Raw genomic sequence first — 19,164 nt, forward strand, 5'->3', positions numbered from 1 at the left:
CTACCAGGAACAACTGGGGGCTCCAGGGTGCATCCTGGGAGCGAGCTGCTGCCTACCGGGAGCTTCTGGGTGCCTCCTGGGGGGCTCCCTTTGTGGGTGCCTCCTGAGAACTAGCTACTGCCTCCTGGGGGCAACTGGGAGCTTCTGGGTGCCTCCTGGGAGCGCAGTGATTTCTACTGGGAGTGACTGGGGGCTCCTAGGCGCCTTCAGGGTTCTGCCTGGGCAGCTCTTGGGAGCTCCTAGGTGCTTCAAAGGTGCAGCTGGGGGCTCCTCCATCCTTACTGGGAGCGAGCTGCTGCCTCCTGGGAGCGACTGATCGCTCCTGGGGACCCTACTGGGGGGCAGCGCCTGCCTCCAGGGTGCATAGTGGTGCCACAGCCACGCGCCGCTGAGGGCTCCTGGGTGCGACTTGGACCTTCCGGGTCCTCCAGGTTACCTTCAGGTGCCGCGTGGCTCCTTACTGGGTGCCTCGTGGGAGATAGCTGCCACCTCCTGGGGGCCTACTGGGAGCAACTGGGGGCTCCAGGGTGTCTCCTGGGAGGGACTGGGAGCACGCTGTTGCCCGTGGAGGCCCCGGCATCTGTGGGTGCTGGCTGCTTCCTTGGGAGCCGCTCGGGGTGGGGTGCGGGTAGAGCATGGCTGGGTGCCCTCAACCCACAGGTGGGGTGGGTGTGGGGGACGGGGGGGACTGTATCCCCACCCTGTTGTGAACAGGGGGTGCCCTCGAGCCTTGGGAGGGTGGGGGGGGTTTCCCCTGCCTGGGGCAGGACCCCCAGGGCTCTGGCTGGGTGTTGCTCCCCTGGTCCCCCCAAGTGCCCCCCCAGCCCTGCCTGTGCTTGGGGTGTTGGTCGGAGCCCCCACTTCGACCCTGGGCTGCGCTGCCTGGGCAGGGGCTGCCCTCGGGCTGAGACTCCCTGCCTGGGGGGGGGTTTCCAGGGCGTAGCCCCCACCTTCCCCCCTGCCCTGTGCTGGGTGCAGGGAGGCTCAGGGCACCCAGTCAGCAGGAGTTTTATTTTTGTGGGTGCTTCTGGTGCCAGAGAAGCAGCGGTGTGTGCTGGAACGATGCTGTTCGTGTTTGCAGGTCCATGGTGGGCTGCCCTGGGGCTGTGCGCCCCCCAGCCCTCTCCCGGGGGGCTCAGGGTGAGCCCCAGCGCTGGCTCCACTGCAGTGGGGGGGGGGGGGCTGGTGGCCGTACTGGAACTTGATGCGCAGCTCCCTGATGCGGGACTGGGGGAGGATGTTGGGTCCGCTTGATGAAGGGGGTGGGTGAGGAGTGTCCTAGCGGGAGGGAGACAGTGGGCCCAGAGCCCCACCCCCACCCCCAGTCCCGCCAAGCACCCAGCTGTTTCTGTGGCCCCCTTCTGGTGCCAGGATGGGGTGTGTGGGTTGGGGTCCCCAGGCTGGGGCCTCCCAGTTGTCCCCAACGTGGGGGCTGCAGTACCGGGGTCCCTGTAGCCCTGCACCAAGGCTGGCTGTGGGTGCAGCAGGTCATGGCAGGCGCCAGCCGGGCCACGGCTTTTGGCTTTAGACCACAGCAACCCCCCGCCCTATCCCACGTCCTCCAGCAGCCGCTGCCCGCGCCCCCCCCGAGCCTGCTCTGTGCATCTGGGGGGCACTGACCAGCCACGGGACCACAATCCCTTTCAGACTTGGGAAAAACAAGCCTCTGTCCTAAAAGCATCTCAGCCACGTGCAGCAGCGCTGTGGGGGGTCTTGTGTCCCCTTCCCTGCTCCGGAGCTTGGCCCTCCCCCACCCCTACCCCCACCCCAGCCCCCAGCACACTCCAGGCACCCTCAGAGAACCCCAAAGCTCTCCTGGCCCTGCAAAAACATTTCTGGGGGCGGGGGCGGGGGGTACGTCGAGGCGAGAGGTGATTTTAATTCGTTCCCACCACCCCAGTCGCTCCCTTGGGGTGGATTTTTCACCTTTGGGTGCCTGAATACAGGGTGGGATGATCAGGGGTGGGGAGCACCCCACGCTGCTCCCACACACCAGGAGCCAGCAGCAGCCCAGGAAGACCCACCCCACCCAAAGGTCTCTGCTCACAGAGGGAAGGGGCAGGAAATTAAGGCCCCCAACACCTGTGGGGTCCCCCTGCTTCCCCCACAAGCCCCCCACCAGCCCCCCACCCACCACCAGGGATGTGGGTGAGGGGGGATCACCACCGAAGGTGCCGATGCAGCGGAAGGGACGAAGGCAGCTCCTGCTTCGAGGCCAAGGCCAAGGCCATGGTCCCTGGGCAGGGTTGAGCCCCGCTGCCCCTCGCAGCCCCCGGCTTTTTCTACTGTTAAACTGGTTTTCTCAGATTCTGGACTGGGTTTAACTAGGACTGGTGGGGGGTTGCTGGGGCACCTTAAACAGAACCTGCTCTTTGGCTCTGAAATGTCACGGGGTCTGTGCGGGGACGGGGACACAACACGTGGGGCATCACAGGGGACAGGAGATATGGGGCACAAGGGGACGGTGGGGATGAGGCACCGGGCGCTGTGTGGAGAGGGCCATGTGGGGCACGAGGGGACTGTGGGGACACGGCTACGTGCTGCACAGAGGCAACGGGGCCAGGGCCATGTAGGGCATCTTGGGGACGAGGCCCAGGGACACTGTGGGATGAGGACGTGGGGCACAGGGGCACGACGGCGCCGGGACCCCCATGTGCCTGGGGTGCCCCCCAAACCCTCCGAGACCTGCAGGGTGGGCATAAACCCCCGCTTTATTCCCGCCCTGGCCCCGCCAGGCACTAGAGGTACTTGTAGACCACCTTGCTGGGCACCGTCTGCAGCTCCAGGCGCACGGGGCACTTGTAGAAGTGGCTGAGGAGGGTCTCGGTGTAGCCCACCAGGAAGTAGAGCTTGGCGGGCGCCAGGCTCCGCGCCAGCACGGCACAGACCACCAGCAGGTTGGCGCGCCGCTTCAGCACCACCTCGTCCGCCAGGATGCCGGGGAAGGTGCCGTAGAGGAAGCGGCGCAGGAAGGCGTCCTCCACCGCCCGCTCCGCCGCGCCCAGCTCCCCGGCCAGGTTCCCTGTGGGCACCGAGAAGGTCGGCGCCAGCACCGTGTGCCCGCTCTGCACGTCCCTGTCCCCACCGCGTCCGTGTGCCCTGTGCGGCCCCGTCCCCACGGTGCCCCACGGCCCGCTCCCACAGTGCCCTCGTTCCCCGCGTGGCCCCGTCCCTGCACGTCCCCTCCCCACAATGCCCACATGCCCCACGTCCCTGTCCCCACCATACCCCATGGCCTGTCCCCATGGATGTCCTTAGTGCCCCACATGTCCCTGTCCCTGTGCACCCCATCCCTGCCCTCCCCGTCTGCCCACACATCCCTGTCCCCATGACGCCCTCCTGCCCCGTAAGTCCCCGTCCCCACGGGTGATCCCTGTGTCCCCATCGTGGCGTCATGGTCCCCCCCCCGGCCCCGAGGGGGGTGTGGGGTGACCCACCGGTGTGCTGGGAGAGCCAGCCCTTGCGGTGGGCGATGTAGTGGGGGGCGTGCGCCTTCTCGTAGGTCACCGGCTTGTCCCCTTTGCCCACGCGCACCCGCGCCGCCCGCGTCTGTGGAGATGGTGGCGTCAGAGGTGGGGGGACCCCGGGGGGGGGGAGGGGGAGGGAGGGGGCGCCCCGGCTTACCTTGAGGCAGGTGGGGGTGGTGTGGAGGGCCCGGGTGGCCTCGGGGACAGGGACCATCCGGGGCACGGCCTGGTGGGGTGACGGGGGTGAGGGACAGTAGGCACCCCACGGCAGGTGGCGGGGAGGGAGGGGCTGCCCCTGTCCCCCCACAGCCCGTGTCCCCAGGGCACCCCCCCGCCCTGTGACACCCCCATGTCCCCCCACAGCCCTGTGACTCCCCGTGTCCCCCCACTCCCATGTCCCCCCACAGCACCCCCAGGGTACCCCCAGGGCACCCCTCCCGCCCTGTGACCCCCCCCCGTGCCCCCCTCACAGCCCGTGTCCCCAGGGCACCCCCCCGCCCTGTGATACCCCCATGTCCCCCCACAGCCCTGTGACCCACCGTGTCCACCCCACCCCCGTGTCCCCAGGGGCCCCCCCGCCGTGTGACTTCCCGTGTCCCCCCACTCCCATGTCCCCCCACAGCACCCCCAGGGTACCCCCAGGGCACCCCTCCCGCCCTGTGACCCCCCCCCGTGCCCCCTCACAGCCCGTGTCCCCAGGGCACCCCAGCCCCCGCCCGCTGTCCCCAGAGCGGACCCCGCCCCCGCCCCGCGGTGTCCCTGCCGCCTCCTGCGGCCGCTGACCCCAGGCCGTGACCCCCGTACCCGGTGTCCCCATGTCCCCGGTGCTCCCCATCCCAGTGCCGCCCCCATGCACCCCATAACCAATGACGCCCCATCCCCGTGTCCCCATCGGGGCCCCCCCGGGGTCCCGTCCCTCACGCGCAGCGCCCGGGCGGCCGCGGGCGCCGCCATCTTGGCACGGCTGGGCGGGGGAGGGCAGCGCCCCCTGGCGGCTGGAGGCCGCGGGGGAGGAATGGGAGTTACTTGGGGGGTACTGAGGGCTATGGGGGGGGGTAGTGTTGGCACTGGGAGCATTGGGGTAATGGGGTTACTGGGAGAACTGGCGGGGGAATGCTGGGAGCACGGCGTGTTACTGGGGGAATGTGGGGTAATGGGTGTGATACTGGGGGTACTGGGAGCACTGGGGTTACTGGGGGGGAAATGCTGGGAGAACTGGGGGGATGTGGGGTAATGAGTGTGATACTGGGGGTACTGGGAGCACTGGGGGGGTACTGGGCTACGGGGAGCACTGGGGTTACTGGGAGACACTGGGGACACTGGAGGCAATGGGGGACACGGGATGGTGGGGCACTGGGCAGGCGTCCCTGGGGGTCTGGGCAGTTACTGGGAGGGCACTGGGGTGGGCACAAAGGGAGTACTGAGACGGCACTGAGGAGGCACTGGGGGGCGCTGGTGAGCAGTGGGGGGGCACTGGGGGCATGGGGCAGGCCCTGGGGCAGGTGGGTGCTGAGGCTGCCATGGTCAGTGCCAAGGACAAGGGGACACACAGTGCCCCATGCCCGGTACAGCTGAGCCTGCCGGGGGGTGGTGGTGTGTGTCATGGGGGCTCGTGGGGACACGGCCATGGGGGTGTGGGACAGGGTGGCAGCCCCCGGCCCCACCTTGAGGCCATGGGTCCCTGGGCAGGATGGGCTTTGGGTGCTGGTCCCACTCCCAGTCAGCCCAGTCCCGTCCCCAGCAGCTGCTCCCCTTGCAAAGCGTGCAGGGTGGGCTACTTGGTGGGCTGGGGGGGGGGGGGCTGTATCCCACCCTGCTGTGAGCACAGGGTGCCCTCGAGCCTTGGGGTGGGGGGGTGCCCCTGCCTGGGGCAGGACCCCCAGGGCTCTGGCTGGGTGCTGCTCCCCCTGGTCCCCCCAAGTGCCCCCCCAGCCCTGCCTGTGCTTGGGGTGTTGGTCGGAGCCCCCACTTCAACCCTGGGCTGCACTGCCTGGGCAGGGGCTGCCCTCGGGCTGAGACCCCCTGCCTGGGGGGGGGTTTCCAGGGCGTAGCCCCCACCTTCCCCCCTGCCCTGTGCTGGGTGCAGGGAGGCTCAGGGCACCCAGTCAGCGGGAGTTTTATTTTTGTGGGTGCTTCTGGTGCCTGAGAAGCTGCAGTGTCTGCTGGAACGATGCTGTTTGTGTTTGCAGGGGGACAGTGGGCCACCCTGGGGCTGTGCCCCCCCACCCGCCAAGCCCTCTCTTGGGGGGCTCAGGGGAAGGCGATGGGGGGGCTGCGGGGGGCTGCAGGGGGCAGAGATGCGGAGCTGCAGCTCAATTTCTTTTTCTCTGCGTCTTCTCTCCTGCAAGGCCCATGGGAGCAAACTGGGGGCTTCCTGCAGCTGGGGGGCACATGCATGGGAGTGCCAGGGGCTTCAGGTGGGGTTGGTTTCCTGGGGGACCCCCTTTGCCCCTCTGGGGGGGGGGGCGGGGGCTCTGTGCCCCGGTGGAGGCCGTTTGTGAAGCTTCTTTGCTGTGGGTCTGGGTGGGATCTTAGTGGCTTCGCTGGGGGGCTGCCTGCAGCTCGGGGGTGCCCTCCCCTTCCCCCCCCCCCCCGGCAGTAGGCAATGCCCTGGGGATGGGGCTGGGCCTTGGATGGGTCCCTCCCAGGGCTGGGGGGTCCTGGATGCTCCCCCCCCACCCACAGCAGCTCACGGACTCTCAGCCTTGAAGATGCACATCTTTGGCTCTGCTGGAGAATGGGGCGAGGTATGGCTGTGCTCCTGGGGTGCCGCCCCCCCCTGCCGTGGGGTGCCGGGGAAGGTGCCAGCGGCCCTGCTGGGGGTTCTGCCCCTCCTGGGGTGCAGGGGGGTGCTGGGACACACTGCCAGAGTTCCCCCCCCCGCCCAGGACCTGGTACAGCGCCTGCAGCCGCGGAGCAGATGCTGGGATGGAGCTGGGCTCTGCAGCGTGGGGAGACCCAGGTTGGGACCCTCCGAGCCCCTTTGCCAGGGGGTGATGAGGTGGGCTGACCCCCCCAGCAGTCTGGCTGGGTGCTGCTCTCTGGGTCAATCCAAGCCCCACTGGGGGCACCCAGCCCTGCCTGTGCTTGGGGTGTTGGTCGGAGCCCCCACTTCGACCCTGGGCTGCGCTGCCTGGGCAGGGGCTGCCCTCGGGCTGAGACTCCCTGCCTGGGGGAGGGTTTTCCAGGGCGTAGCCCCCACCTTCCCCCCTGCCCTGTGCTGGGTGCAGGGAGGCTCAGGGCACCCAGTCAGCGGGAGTTTTATTTTTGTGGGTGCTTCTGGTGCCTGAGAAGCAGCGGTGTGTGCTGGAACGATGCCGTTCGTGTTTGCAGGTCCATGGTGGGCTGCCCTGGGGCTGTGTGCCCCCCAGTCCTCTCCTGGGGGGCTCAGGGGAAGGTGATGGTGGTGAGCGGTGTGAGCTCCAGCGCTGGCTCCATGGTGGTGGGGGGCCGGTGCTCGGGGCCAGGGCCGGGCTGGCGGCTGCCGTGGTGGCCGTACTGGAACTTGATGCGCAGCTCCCCGATGCGGGACTGGGGGAGGATGTTGGGGATCCACTCGATGATGAAGGGGGTGGGCTCCTTCTGCGTGGGGGAGGTGTTTCCTAGGGGGAGACAGGGAGTGAGTGGGCTAAGGGCCCCCCCACCCCTGCATCTGCACCAGGGTTGGGGTTCCCTGGGGGGCCTTTGCCGTCCTTGAGCTGGAGCATGTGTTGTGCAGGGGCTGCTGTAGCCATGTCCCCCCAGGACTGGGATTTTGGGCAGAGGGACACCACCACCATGCAATTTTTTTGTGTCAAATTTTGGGTCCATGTGTTTGCAGGTGCCTGGAGAAGCAGTTACAGAGGATGGAGCTCTGGGGGTGAGGTTTTGCATATTTTTTTTTTTTTGTGGGTGGGGGCTGGAGAATGTGGCAGAACCATCTCAGATGTTATTGTGATTTTTTTTTTTTTGGGTGGTGGGGGTGGCCACCAACATCTGAGCTGTAGCTGTGGGCCTGGTGGGGGAGGACAGACCTCCCTATGGGTGCAAGGGGGGCCTCTTTGGGGTTCAGGGCCCCCCTGGGTGGGGGTAGGAACAAGGTGGAGGGGCTTGTTAGTGGGGACTTGTTAGCACTGGGAAGAGCTGGCAGGCCCCTTGCTCCTGGGGGCTCCCAGGGTGGGGGGGCTCTTCTTGCTGGGACCACCCCAGTCACAGGCAGCGATTAGAAACAATGCAGCAGTTAAAAGAACTGCTGGGAGAGGAGGGGGGAGTAAGGGGGCAGCCCTGGTCCCCCCATGTTCTACAGCTCACGCAGGCATCTTGCTCCAGGTCTCTAGCAGGGGTCTGGGGCTGTTGCTTCCATACTTGGGGGAGCCTTCTTGAGGGGGAGGTGGGGGCTCTCCTGGTCCCCCCAGGACCAGCCTGGTCCCCGCAGCTCCTTGGCCGGGGCAGCAGAGGCTGGGGCTGCCCAGCTTTGGTGGGGGTCACTCCCCCCAGGGGGTGTGGGAGCTCAGCTCGCCCCACTCACCCACTTTGAGGAAGGTCTTGAGCTCCAGGGGCCGGATGGCCGGCTGCTTCTCCAGGTGCCCGTAGGCCTCAGCAATGCTCTCCACCTCCACCTTGGGGCACCTGAAGAGCTCGTAGGTCCCGTCCCGGTTCTGGATGAAGCTGCGCGTGATCTCCAGCGGCAGCTGCCGGCAAGCACGGAACACCTGGGTGAGGGGCTGGGTGAAGGGGCAGCGGCAGGGCCGGGGGCTGCCTCCCCGCCTTACCTCGGGCGTATCGAAGATCTGCTTGACCTGCAGGACGTTGGTGATGTGCCACGTGTACTTGGAGAAGGTGCCCAGGGGGAGGGCATCCTTGCGGACAAACGCTGCAGGGAAGGAAAGGGCAGTGAGGGCCGGGGGATGAGGTTCACTCTGTGCTTTTTCTTCCTCTTCTTTTCCCTTTCTCTTCCTCTTCTTGCCCCTTTCTCTCTCTGGTGGCCTCAGCTCTCACTCCAGCTTGTGGCTATCTGCCTTGCCTGGGAGGTAGCCCCAGCTCCCACGGATTTGGCTTTGTCCTTGCCTGTGGGCTCTTTCCAGGACTCTGTTAATCCAGAGCTGCTCATAAAATGAAACTTAACTGGCACTGGGCTTGAGAGCAGGGCTTTGCCTCTGCTTGTGCTGATGTTCAGCTGAGGGTAGATGGGGGCACAAACGGAGCTGGTGGTCCCGAGGCAGTGACCTGCACTCCTGCAGCATTGATATGATGCATTTAACTTCGCAGAGAGCCCTGAGCATGCGCTTAAGTCTGGCTTTACACTCCATGCTATTGTAGGAGTGTGTAAAGCAGTGAGGGGCTCAGCAGTCCCTTCGGCACAGAGCCGGGTGGGGGTGATGGGGACAAGTCTCAGCTTTGAGCCTGGCCAGGGCCGGGTTTATTCCTGCAGCCCAGGCTTGTGCTGCTCTTGTGTTCTGCTACATGTCTACTGCTGCCTACGGTCAGGCACTGAGCCTGACCTGCTTAGGCTAGTCTTAGGTGGGAGCTGACAGCAACCCCCTGCATAAGGGAAGGCTGTGCGTCCCACATAGCTCATGTCCTCTGCCCTGGGGCTCACTCACACAGCTGCAGTACTTCCCACTTAGCTGCAGTGAGGGGGAAAAGCTGCTGGAAACCAGGGCGTGTGTGAGGAATCCTCCCCTTGCTGCTGCTGCTGGGATTTTCCTCCAAAGGCAGCCTGCCTTAACCAGTACACAAAGGGTTTTCCGTGTGCAAGTGCGTTCTTATCCTACCTGTAGTGGAGTTCGGCAGCCTCTTCTTTGTGCTCCCGCTGGAGATCCTCTGCTGCAGCGCATCAAAGAAAGCCTGAGGGATGTGGAACACCAGCGGCTCGGGCTTGCCTGTGCGGGCATGAACAAGAAGACATGGGGTGAGGGCACGGGGGAGGCAGCATTCTGTGGGGACTGGGGCAAAGGAAGCGCCTGGGGGCTGTGTTGTTCAAGCATACCCTCACCCTGCTTGAGTTTTACTTATCTCTCAGAGTGCAGCCTCCAGCACCTGGCTGGAAAAAGCACTGCCCATGTTGGGCCACCTTCAGAGTAATATATATTCTTGAATTCAGAGTCTGGTGCTTCACTTTGTAGAGTTTGCCTCTTGTCTGGTCTGTGGGCATGGTGGAGCAGAGCCTGGGTCTGCTGGCTTTACTCCCTCCCACCAGATAGAGCAAAACAGCAACATCTGGCTTCAAGCTGTATCAGGGGAGGTTTAGATTGGATATTTAGGAAAATGTCTTCACTGCGAGAGTGGTCAGGCACTGGCACAGGCTGCCCAGAGAGATGGGGGAGTCACATCCCTGGGGTTCATAAGACATGTAAACATGGCACGTAGGGACATGGTTTAGGAGGCCAGGGGGTGTTGGGGTGACAGTTGGACTTGATGATCCTAGAGCTCTTTTCCAACCTTTATGATTCTATAATCTAGTACTCTGAGGGGCAGGGGCTTCGTCTTGATGATCCCTACCATCCCTTCCAACTTGAGCTAGTCTATGATTCTGTAATCTTTCTAAGCAGTGACTCGAGACCCTCAAGCAGTCTGTGACAGCCCTGGCACTCTCTGCTAGAGCCTCCTGTCCCTCCCTCACCTCTGCAGCCCTGTGCTGGGCCTGGTCCAGTGTGTCCCAGTGTGCTTCATCCTGGGGAGTGCAGCGGGGGGGATGTGCCCCTTGAGGCTTTTGGTCACTGTTTGCTAAGCTGGGGTGATGCTGCTGAATCACAGAATCATAGAACGGTTTGGGTTGGAAGGGACCTTTAGAGGCCAGCGAGTCCAACCCCCTGCAGGGAGCAGGGACATCCCCAACCAGATCAGGTTGCTCAGAGCCTCGTCCAGCCTGACCTTGGATGTCTCTAGGGATGGGGCATCTCCCACCTCTCTGGCCAACCTGGGCCAGGGTTTCACCACCCTCATTGTAAAAAACCTCCTTTAGTTTAAAACCATCACTCCTTGGCCTGTCACAACAGGCCTTGCTAAAGAGGTTGCCCCCACCTTTGCTAGAGCTCCCCTCTAAGAACTGGAAGGCTGCAATAAGGTCTCCCTGCAGCCTTCTCTTCCCCAGCTGAACAACCCCAACTCTCCCAGCCTGGCCTCGTAGCAGAGCTGCTCCAGCCCTTGGAGCATTTCCGTGCCCCCTCTGGCCCCACTCCAACAGTTCCATGTCCTTCTTGCACCGAGGGCTCCAGAGCTGGACGCAGCGCTGCAGGGGGGTCTCACCAGAGCAGAGCAGAGGGGCAGAATCACCTCCCTCACCCTGCTGAAGGCAGACCTCGGCACTGTATCCAGCATTATATCCAGCATGGACACAGCCCATGGGTACAGGATAGGCACGGGCCTGCATTGCACCTGCTGCCCACAAAAGTCCCATGCTGCTCGCTCGCTGGGGAAGCGGAGTGGTGCAGGTGACATTCTCCCCACCCCCCAGGTGTTAGAGCTACAAGCCCACGGCTGTACGTGCACACAGGGAACATCTCAGCAGCTCCCTGTCTTCTGGGCAGGGCAGGGGGGCGAGGAGGATGGTGGAGCGCTCCAGACAGCCACAGGAGGAAAAATGGATTACCAGCAATTCTGGTAATCCACGTGAGGTGTCTCACCTTACTTTACTCACCTCTTCTGGATGGCCCTGGGCAGTTTGAATTAAAGCATCAATAACCTCTTGGGGAATCTCTCCTTTCCCCAGCACATCCACCAGCACCAGGCTGCTGATGAGCTGTAAGTTGAGGTTCAGGGAACAAATCAAAGCCGACAAACTTCCCAGGGCAAAATAACATTTGCTCCAAGCCAGGCAAAGCGCTCACCTCCCTTGGGGCTACGGGTTATTTAATGCTGCCAAGACAGTCAAGCACAAGAGTGCTGCTCTGACAAGCAGAGTGGAGTGGCGTCATGCCCAAAGGATCTCCCAAGGTGGTCCCCAGAGCCTTACCCTCAAACTGGTAATGCATGGTTTGATGGATGCGTTCAGTGACACTGGCCAGCCAGTCCTGGAAGGAGAGGGTCACCTGCGACTCGTCCAGCAGCTGGTTACAGCCTAGAAGAGAGGGAAAGGGGAAGTTCGAATCCACACTGGCACACAAGTGAAGTGCCAAGACAGCTGGGCAGGAGAAATACCCGAGACCGATCCATCCCACAGGTGCAGCTCCTCTGCGGCCAGCCCCAGTCCACCATTCCCCATTTTACCTGCACTGGTTTCCCCAGCAGCACAGACACAACTACCCGTGTTAAAGAGAGCTCTGAAAGGCAGCAGGACAACAAACAAAACTGTCTTTCCATTAGCTCAATGGATTAGGCGCTGCTGCCTTGGGCACCTTGCTCCTGAGGCTTGGAAACTCAGGACTGCTTTAACAGTGGCAATCTGCTTTTAAACCCCTGCCCCATCTGCTCTCAGCAAGAGCTGCAGCCTCGGCACCGTGGTATAATTATGCCAACTCACCGGGGAGCAGCTTTCCCAGCACTGGGAGTGGGACCCGACACGTCCTCACACCCCCACCGAGCACAGACGCTCCCCAGGGTGTGCGTGAGCATCTGCGGGACCAAAAGTATACTGGGGGGAAAGAGGAAATTGAAGAGATTTGTACCACTTTCTAGGCTAAAACTAAAGCTAAGAGGAAGAAAAGCACTAAATCAAGGCTCCTATCCAGGCCCAGACTGTAACCAGCAAGGAGAGCGGCTTTCTCTAAAGGGCTCTGAGTCACCTGGAAAACACAGGTTTCCAACGGCATTGGACTGACCCTTCCCTCCCTGAACATCATATATAAACAAATATAAACACACAGCCATCTGCTCAGAGGCAAGTTATTGCAGTCATGCCCACGACCATCTCCCCAGGGCATCCAGGGTGACCCCAGTTCCCATCTCCTTCATGCCAGCACTCTCCCCGCACCCGACAGTGCAAGGATTTGCCACTAGAAACCACAGCTACTCTGGCCACAACAACTCTTCCCGCAGCAGCTCTGGACATTAAGAGATGCAGCAAACACTGGTGGCGGCAAAAAAGGCAATGGAAACTAGCTCACAACTTTGCCTGACCTGATTCACCTATCCAGGAGGGCACTTAATGGCCATGGAAGATATTTAATACAACGCCTGCCCGCTCATGGCAGCACTGGCCCCACCACAAGCCAACTTCTTTAAGCTTGCTGCACCAAGAAATCCACCAAAGAGCCACCCTGGGAAGACGCCACCATCGTCCTTCTCTAACAACCATGCTTACAGCTAGCTGGGCTATGCCAGCATGCCAAGCTACGCAAGACGCACACAGCTACCAGCAACGCCGAGGTGCCTGAGCCAGATTTTTGCCTCCTAGAACAAGAGACAGATGGAGGTGGCTCCATCAGCCCCTCCACAGAGATTATGGTGGCACAAACCGAATGGCTACAGGTGTCCGCCCAGTTCCTGAGCACGCCTGACTGCCAGTGGGATGCGTGGCCAAGGCTTACCTTGTCTTTTCAGCGAGGAGGCGACAGCCGGCTTCTTCAGGCTGCTTCTCCTGGGGCTGCTGTGAGCTGTGTCTTGAGCCAGGAGAGGGCCGGTCGCCTGCGCCCCTGAGGGATTGTTTAAAAGAGTGTCAGTGCACAAGTCCCGGGGATCCGCAGGCACCCCAGGCAGACACCCCTTGCACGGGCAGGTGGGTGGGATGGAGAGATCACCTCTCTCCTTGGAGCGGGCTGTCACAACAGCTCTTGCCACCTTAACACCACTAACAATCAGTAAAAGACCCACTTCGACTTAGGGCAGGAGTGTGACAGCACCCAGAGCCTCTCCAAAAGCTCCCGGCAGCACCAGACACGGCACATGGCCAGGTGCAAGTCTGGCAGGTCACAGCGGGGCTGTCGCTCCCAAGGACATGACAGCTGGGCAACAGCTTTTGGCTTCAGACCACATCCACCCTGTCCCACAGAGCCTCCAGCAGATGCTCACCAGGAATTACATCCTTTTTCCTCTTCTTGGGCTTGGCAGCGGCCGCCTCCCCTGCCTGCCCCGTGGATTCAGGGCTGCTGACCAACTGTGGGACTGCGATCCCTTTCAAACCTAGGAGAAACAAGCTTCTGTCCTTAAAAGCATCTCCACCACGTGCAGCAGTACTGTGAAGCCTCACATCTCCCTCCCCACACTGGCACTTAGCCCCTGAGACCTCCCAGCACACCCCAAACATCCTCAGAGAAACCCCAAAGTCCTCCTGGCCCTACAGACATACTTCTTGAGGAGAAACTTTGAGGTGAGCAGTGATTTTGATTCACTTCCATCACCCAGGGTGCTCTCCTTGGGGCAGATTTTCACCTTTGGGTGCCTGAAGACAGGATGGGATGATCTGGGCACACCTACTGGGGTGCACAACCCCCTGGGAGACTGAACCCCAAGGCTGCTGCCGCAGGAGGGGGGTTCACAACAAGCTGGGCTTCCCCCAGTGCTGCTCTGGCCCAAAGGGAAGAGTCCACCCGGCTCCCAGCCCAGAAGAAGAACCTGACTTGCCCTGACTGCCCATCACAGCGAAGGCCGGCAGGATCTACCTGACCCCTCCAGCTTCCAGGGGAGCTCAGGGAGCACCCCACTCTGCTCTCACACTGCGAACCGGGAGCAAGCTGCTGTCCAGGAGGAATCACCCCCCACCAAACTCTCTGCTTGCGGAGGGAGGGGACAGGAAAAGAAGCCCCAGCTAACAAAGCACTTGTACGGAGCAGACGTGAGGGCAGCTCTCGCCCTGCAGCCCAGGCAAAGCGAGGCAGCTGCCAAGGCACGAGCAGGAGGGAGGGAAGCGGGTGGCATCAGCCCAACACGGCCCCTCGACACCCCCTGAAATCCTCTGCGTGTTGCCCCCCTCACCTACCGCCGGAGTCATAGGTGAGGAAGTCGGCGAACTCTTGCGCCAGGCTCTCGTCGCTGGCGAAGGCGCAGATGCAGGCGAAGAAGTGGATGCAGCGCGGCGGCGGTGCCTCCTCCTCGGCTGGGCCGCCCTTGCCGGGCTTCAGCGCCTGGCAGGAGCAGGAGAACCTGTGGTCCGCCAGCGTCTTCGCGCTCATCTTCTGGACAAAGGAGGCGTGCAGGTAGCCAAGGCTGTGCTTCTGGCTGGCCTTGCACTTCACCACCAGGATGTTCTTGGTGATCCGCTGCACCAGTGGCCCCGTGGGCTCAGTCGCCAGCTGCCATATGGTTTGTTTGGTTTCGGGCGAAGCCTGCATGGAGTTGAGCACTGAGCTTTTCAGGGTGAGAGGGGTGGCCTCGGTCTGGCAGTTCAAGGCCAGTTTGACGTGCTGGCACTGGTTCTCCACCACACCTTGCGTGGCTGCTTTCAGACATGACGGCACGTAGCAGCGGCCGGAGCTCAGCTGCGTGATGATGGTCCCATCCACTGTCTGGATGGCCGTCTCTGAGACCCCCAGCTCCACAAAGCACCGGTAATCCGGTCCCCTGTCCCTCTGCCGCACCGAATAAACCTGTAAGTCGGAGCCAGTGATGATCTTGACGGCATCGACGCTGGGCTGCTTGCGTGTACCATAGCGGAAGACGGTCCCACAGTTCTTGTTCTTGCAGCTCAGGCCTCGGGTGCCGTTGTAAGTGCCACAGCGGGGACATTTTCGGATGCCCCGGAGTGTGGCCTTCCCCAGGTCAGACAGGAAGGAGGGGACTTTGGTCCTCACCGATGCTGGCTCCATCGTCCAAGGAACCTGGAAGGGCAGAGATTGGGGAGGGCATGAGTTAACAGCCTGGGGAGGTGGACGGGACAGCAGGGATGTAGTGCTCTGCTGGTGACACCTACAGGTCCCTCTGACGAGGTGGTGGCTGTCCTCAGTTCCCAGCAGCGACAGAGATGGAGAAAGTGAGAGAGGGGGAAGCAACTGGCTGCCTAGCGCTGGCAGGACAGGCAAGGGTCCCTGCCAGTCGCTGTGGTGCCCTGCCACAGTCCCACACTGGCTACTTCAGCTCCTTCCTTGCAGTCAAGGCCTGAAGGGACACCCGGGTGTGACATGACATACCATGGTAGTGTGCCTCTCTTCACAGAGTGATAAAGTGCCACCCATGGGATCATAAAATGCTTTGGGTTGGAAGGGACCTTTAGAGGCCAGCGAGTCCAACCCCCCTGCAGTGAGCAGGGACATCCCTAACCAGATCGGGTTGCTCAGGGCCCCGTCCAGCCTGACCTTGGATGTCTCTAGGGATGGGGCATCTCCCACCTCTCTGGGCAACTCATTCCAGCACTTCATCACCCTCATTGTAAAAATTTTTCCTTATATCTAGTCTAAATCATAGAACAGAATCATAGACTCATTAAGGTTGGAAAAGACCCTTAGGATCATCCAGTCCAACCGCTAACCTGTCACTGCCAAGTCCAGCACTAAACCATCTCCTCAAGCACCATGTCTGCCCTTCTTTTAAATACCTCCAGGGATGGAGACTCCACCACCTCCCTGGGCAGCCTGTGCCAATGTTTGACAACCTTTTCAGTGAAGTTTTTTCTAACGTCCAACCTAAACTTCCCCTGGCGCAGTTTGAGGCCATTTCCTCTTGTCCTATCGCTTGTTACTAGGGAGAAGAGTCCGACCCCCGCCTCGCTACAACCTCCTTTCAGGCAGCTGCAGAGAGCGAGAAGGGCTCCCCTCAGCCCCCTCTTCTCCAGGCTAAACCCCCCCCAGCCCCCTCAGCCGCCCCCCAGCACACTTCTGCTCCAGACCCTGCCCCAGCCCCGCTGCCCTTCCCTGGACACGCTCCAGCCCCTCAAGGGCCTTCTTGTCCCGAGGGGCCCAACCCTGAGCCCAGCACTCGAGGTGGGGCCTCCCCAGGGCCGAGCACAGGGGCCCCATCCCTGCCTGGCTCCTGCTGGCCACACCAGTGCTGACACAAGCCCGGGGGCTGGTGGCCTCCTTGGCCACCCGGGCACTGCTGGCTCATGCCCAGCTGGCTCTCAGCCAGCACCCCCAGGGCCTTCTCCGCCGGGCCCTTCCCAGCCCCTCTGCCCCAGGCCTGGGGCGTTGCCTGGGGTTGGTGTGACCCAAGGGCAGGACCCGGCCCTTGGCCTTGTTGAATCTCATACCGTTGGCTCCGGCCCATCGATGCAGCCTGTCCAGGTCCCTCTGCAGAGCCTTCCTGCCCTTAAGCAGATCGACACTCCCGCCCAACTTGGTGCCATCTGCAAACTGAGGGTGCCCTCGACCCCCTCATGCAGATCATCAGTGAAGATATTGAACAGGACCGGCCCCAACACTGAGCCCTGGGGAACACCACTCGTGGCCGGCCGCCAACTGGATGTGACTCCATTCACCACCACTCTCTGGGCTCGGCCGTCCAGCCAGCTTTTAACCCAGCGCAGAGTGCACTTGTCCAAGCCATGAGCAGCCAGCTTCTCCAGGAGAATGCTGTGGGAGACAGTGCCAAAGGCCTTACTGAAGTCCAAGTAGACAATGTCTACAGCCTTCCCCTCATCCACTAAGCAGGTCACCTTATCATAGAAGGAGACCAGGTTAGTGAGGCAGGACCTCCCTTTCATAAACCCATGCTGGCTGAGCCCGATCCCCTGGGTGTCCCGCATGTGCTGCGTAATGGCATTCAAGGTGATCTGCTCCATGACCTTTCCCGGCACCGAGGTCAGGCTGACAGGCCTGTAGTTCCCCGGATCCTCCTTCTGACCCTTCTTGTAGAGGGGCGTCACATTCGCTAGTTTCCAGTCGTCTGGGACCTCCCCGGTTGACCAGGACTGCTGATAAATGACAGAGGGTAGCTTGGCCCTCCTTTAGTTTAAAACCATCACCCCTTGGCCTGTCACAACAGGCCTTGCTAAAGTTGCCACCAGCCTTCCTAGAGTCCCCCTTTAAGCACAGGAAGGCCGCAGTAAGGTCTCCCCGCAGCCTTCTCTTCTCCAGGCTGAACAACCTCAAATCTCCCAGCCCGGTGTCGTTACAGAGCTGCTCCAGCCCTCGGAGCATTTCTGTGCCCTCCTCTGCGCCACTCCAACAGTTCCATGTCCTTCATGTGCTGAGGAATCCAGAGCTGGAGGCGGCGCTGCAGTGGGGTCTCCCCAGAGCGGAGCAGAGGGGCAGGACCCCCTCCCTCGCCCTGCTGCCCACGCTGCTGGGGATGCAGCCCAGGGCACGGTTGGCCTGGGCTGCGAGCGCACATTGCCGGCTCATGTCCAGCCTTTCTTCCACCAGTACCCCCGAGTCCTTTTCCACAGGGCTGCTCTCAGTCCCTCCATCACCCAGCTTGTAGCTGGAAGCACTGGATGCCTCTACCCCAGCGCCTACCCTTGCTATTTCCCAGTCTTTGCTGTGCAGGAGAAAAACAAGGCTAAAAAGTGAGCTTTTGGCATGTGCATGCTCATGGCCAACACCACAGGGTCACCCCCAGGGTGTAAATAAAATTAAATAAAGAATACGTGATGTAAAGCTGGGCGGGCTGCCCACCGCTGCAGGGGGACATGCAGGTGAGGGGATGTGTAGAGCCGCTGGGCGCTTGCTTTAAGGGATACTGCAGTGGAAATCGCTGTCTGAGGCGGCGACCACAGGAGAGAAAACCCTGCGTGGACAGGACAGAAATGGGGTGGTTCCCCCCCGGATCCACCTGGGTGAGGGTTTTGCAGCAGGTTGGTGCCAAAGAGCGAAAGAGTGACTCCCAGTGAGCCACCCTGGTGCTGGGAGGAACTGCTGGACTGCAATCCTGTCAGAATCATAGAATCATTTAGGTTGGAAAAGACCTTTAAGATCACTGAGCCCAACCACAGTTGTTAACTCTGTTGGCGATATCCAAGTTAACACCCAGCACTGCCAAGCCCACCACTAATTCACATCCCCAAGTGCCACGTCTACATGTCTTTTAAATACCCCAGGGATGGTGACTACCCCACCTCTCTGGGCAGCCTGTGCCAATGCTTGACAACACTTTCAGTGAAGATATTTTTCTTAATATCCCATATAAACCTCCCCTGGTGCAACTTGAGGCCATTTCCTCTTGTCCTGCTCTGCTCTTTCTAGAAAGGTTGGACTAGATGATCCCTGAGGTCCCTTCCAACCTGTGATTCTGTGATTCTGGTGACCTGGGAGCAGAGACCAACCCCCCCCCTCACTCCAGCCCCTCTCAGGCAGCTGCAGAGAGCGAGAAGGGCTCCCCTCAGCCCCCTCTTCTCCAGGCTAAACCCCCCCCAGACCCCTCAGCCGCCCCCCAGCACACTTCTGCTCCAGACCCTGCCCCAGCCCCGCTGCCCTTCTCTGGACACGCTCCAGCCCCTCCAGGCCCTTCCTGTCCCGAGGGGCCCAAACCTGAGCCCAGCATTCGAGGTGGGGCCTCCCCAGTGCCGAGCACAGGGGCCCCATCCCTGCCCGGCCCCCGCTGGCCACACCAGTGCTGACACAAGCTCCCAGCATTCGTCCCCTGCCAACCGCACATTCCCCTGCCCAGCCCCGCTTTACAAGGCAAGACCCGGCGCCTAGCGCAAGCCCAGCTGCAAAGGCCAAGGCTTAGGGAAGCTGCGCCGGGAGAGCGGGGCAGGGCTAGGAGCTGACCTATCGCCCTCACCCGGGTGAGGGGAAGGTCCGGAGGAGCCCGGCCCGCCCGGCCCTCCGCAAAGGGAGCGCAAAGGGCCGGTCCCGCACCTCAGGGCCCGGCAGCCCCGCACCGAGGCCCTCACCTGCCTCCGCCTGCTCAACCGCCCGCCTCCGCCATGGCGCCCGCCCGCTCGCTCCCATTGGCCTGCCGAGGTCAC

The 19,164-nt window shown here is 62.1% G+C and overlaps 2 protein-coding genes across 5 annotated transcripts; both read right to left on the minus strand.

Annotated features, from left to right (window-relative positions):
- Nucleotides 1-2,692: 2,692 nt before the first annotated feature.
- On the minus strand, nt 2,693-4,479 carry MRPS24 (mitochondrial ribosomal protein S24). Its single transcript, XM_064472812.1, has 4 exons — nt 4,389-4,479; nt 3,625-3,693; nt 3,438-3,549; nt 2,693-3,022 (listed from the first exon to the last, which is right to left on the minus strand). Exons 1-4 carry the CDS (start codon nt 4,419-4,421, stop codon nt 2,739-2,741), a joined length of 498 nt encoding a protein of 165 aa, XP_064328882.1. The 5' UTR covers nt 4,422-4,479; the 3' UTR covers nt 2,693-2,738.
- Nucleotides 4,480-5,376: 897 nt separating this feature from the next.
- On the minus strand, nt 5,377-19,143 carry C24H2orf42 (chromosome 24 C2orf42 homolog). Of its 4 annotated transcripts, XM_064472807.1 has the most exons (10): nt 19,090-19,110; nt 16,504-16,825; nt 14,302-15,139; nt 13,395-13,505; nt 12,914-13,018; nt 11,401-11,505; nt 9,221-9,328; nt 8,219-8,319; nt 7,975-8,137; nt 6,712-7,069 (listed from the first exon to the last, which is right to left on the minus strand). In XM_064472807.1, the coding sequence occupies exons 2-10, from the start codon at nt 16,597-16,599 to the stop codon at nt 6,855-6,857; spliced, it is 1,842 nt and encodes a 613-aa protein (XP_064328877.1). In that variant the 5' UTR covers nt 16,600-16,825; nt 19,090-19,110; the 3' UTR covers nt 6,712-6,854. The 4 variants fall into 4 exon arrangements, with proteins under 4 accessions (XP_064328878.1, XP_064328877.1, XP_064328879.1 ...); XM_064472808.1 differs by lacking the exon at nt 7,975-8,137 and having other exon boundaries at nt 5,377-7,069; nt 19,090-19,116; XM_064472809.1 differs by lacking the exon at nt 16,504-16,825 and having other exon boundaries at nt 19,090-19,143.
- Between the last annotated feature and the right edge of the window lie 21 nt (nt 19,144-19,164).

Source organism: Phalacrocorax carbo, chromosome 24, assembly GCF_963921805.1.
Source record: "Phalacrocorax carbo chromosome 24, bPhaCar2.1, whole genome shotgun sequence".
Classification (NCBI taxonomy): domain Eukaryota; kingdom Metazoa; phylum Chordata; class Aves; order Suliformes; family Phalacrocoracidae; genus Phalacrocorax; species Phalacrocorax carbo.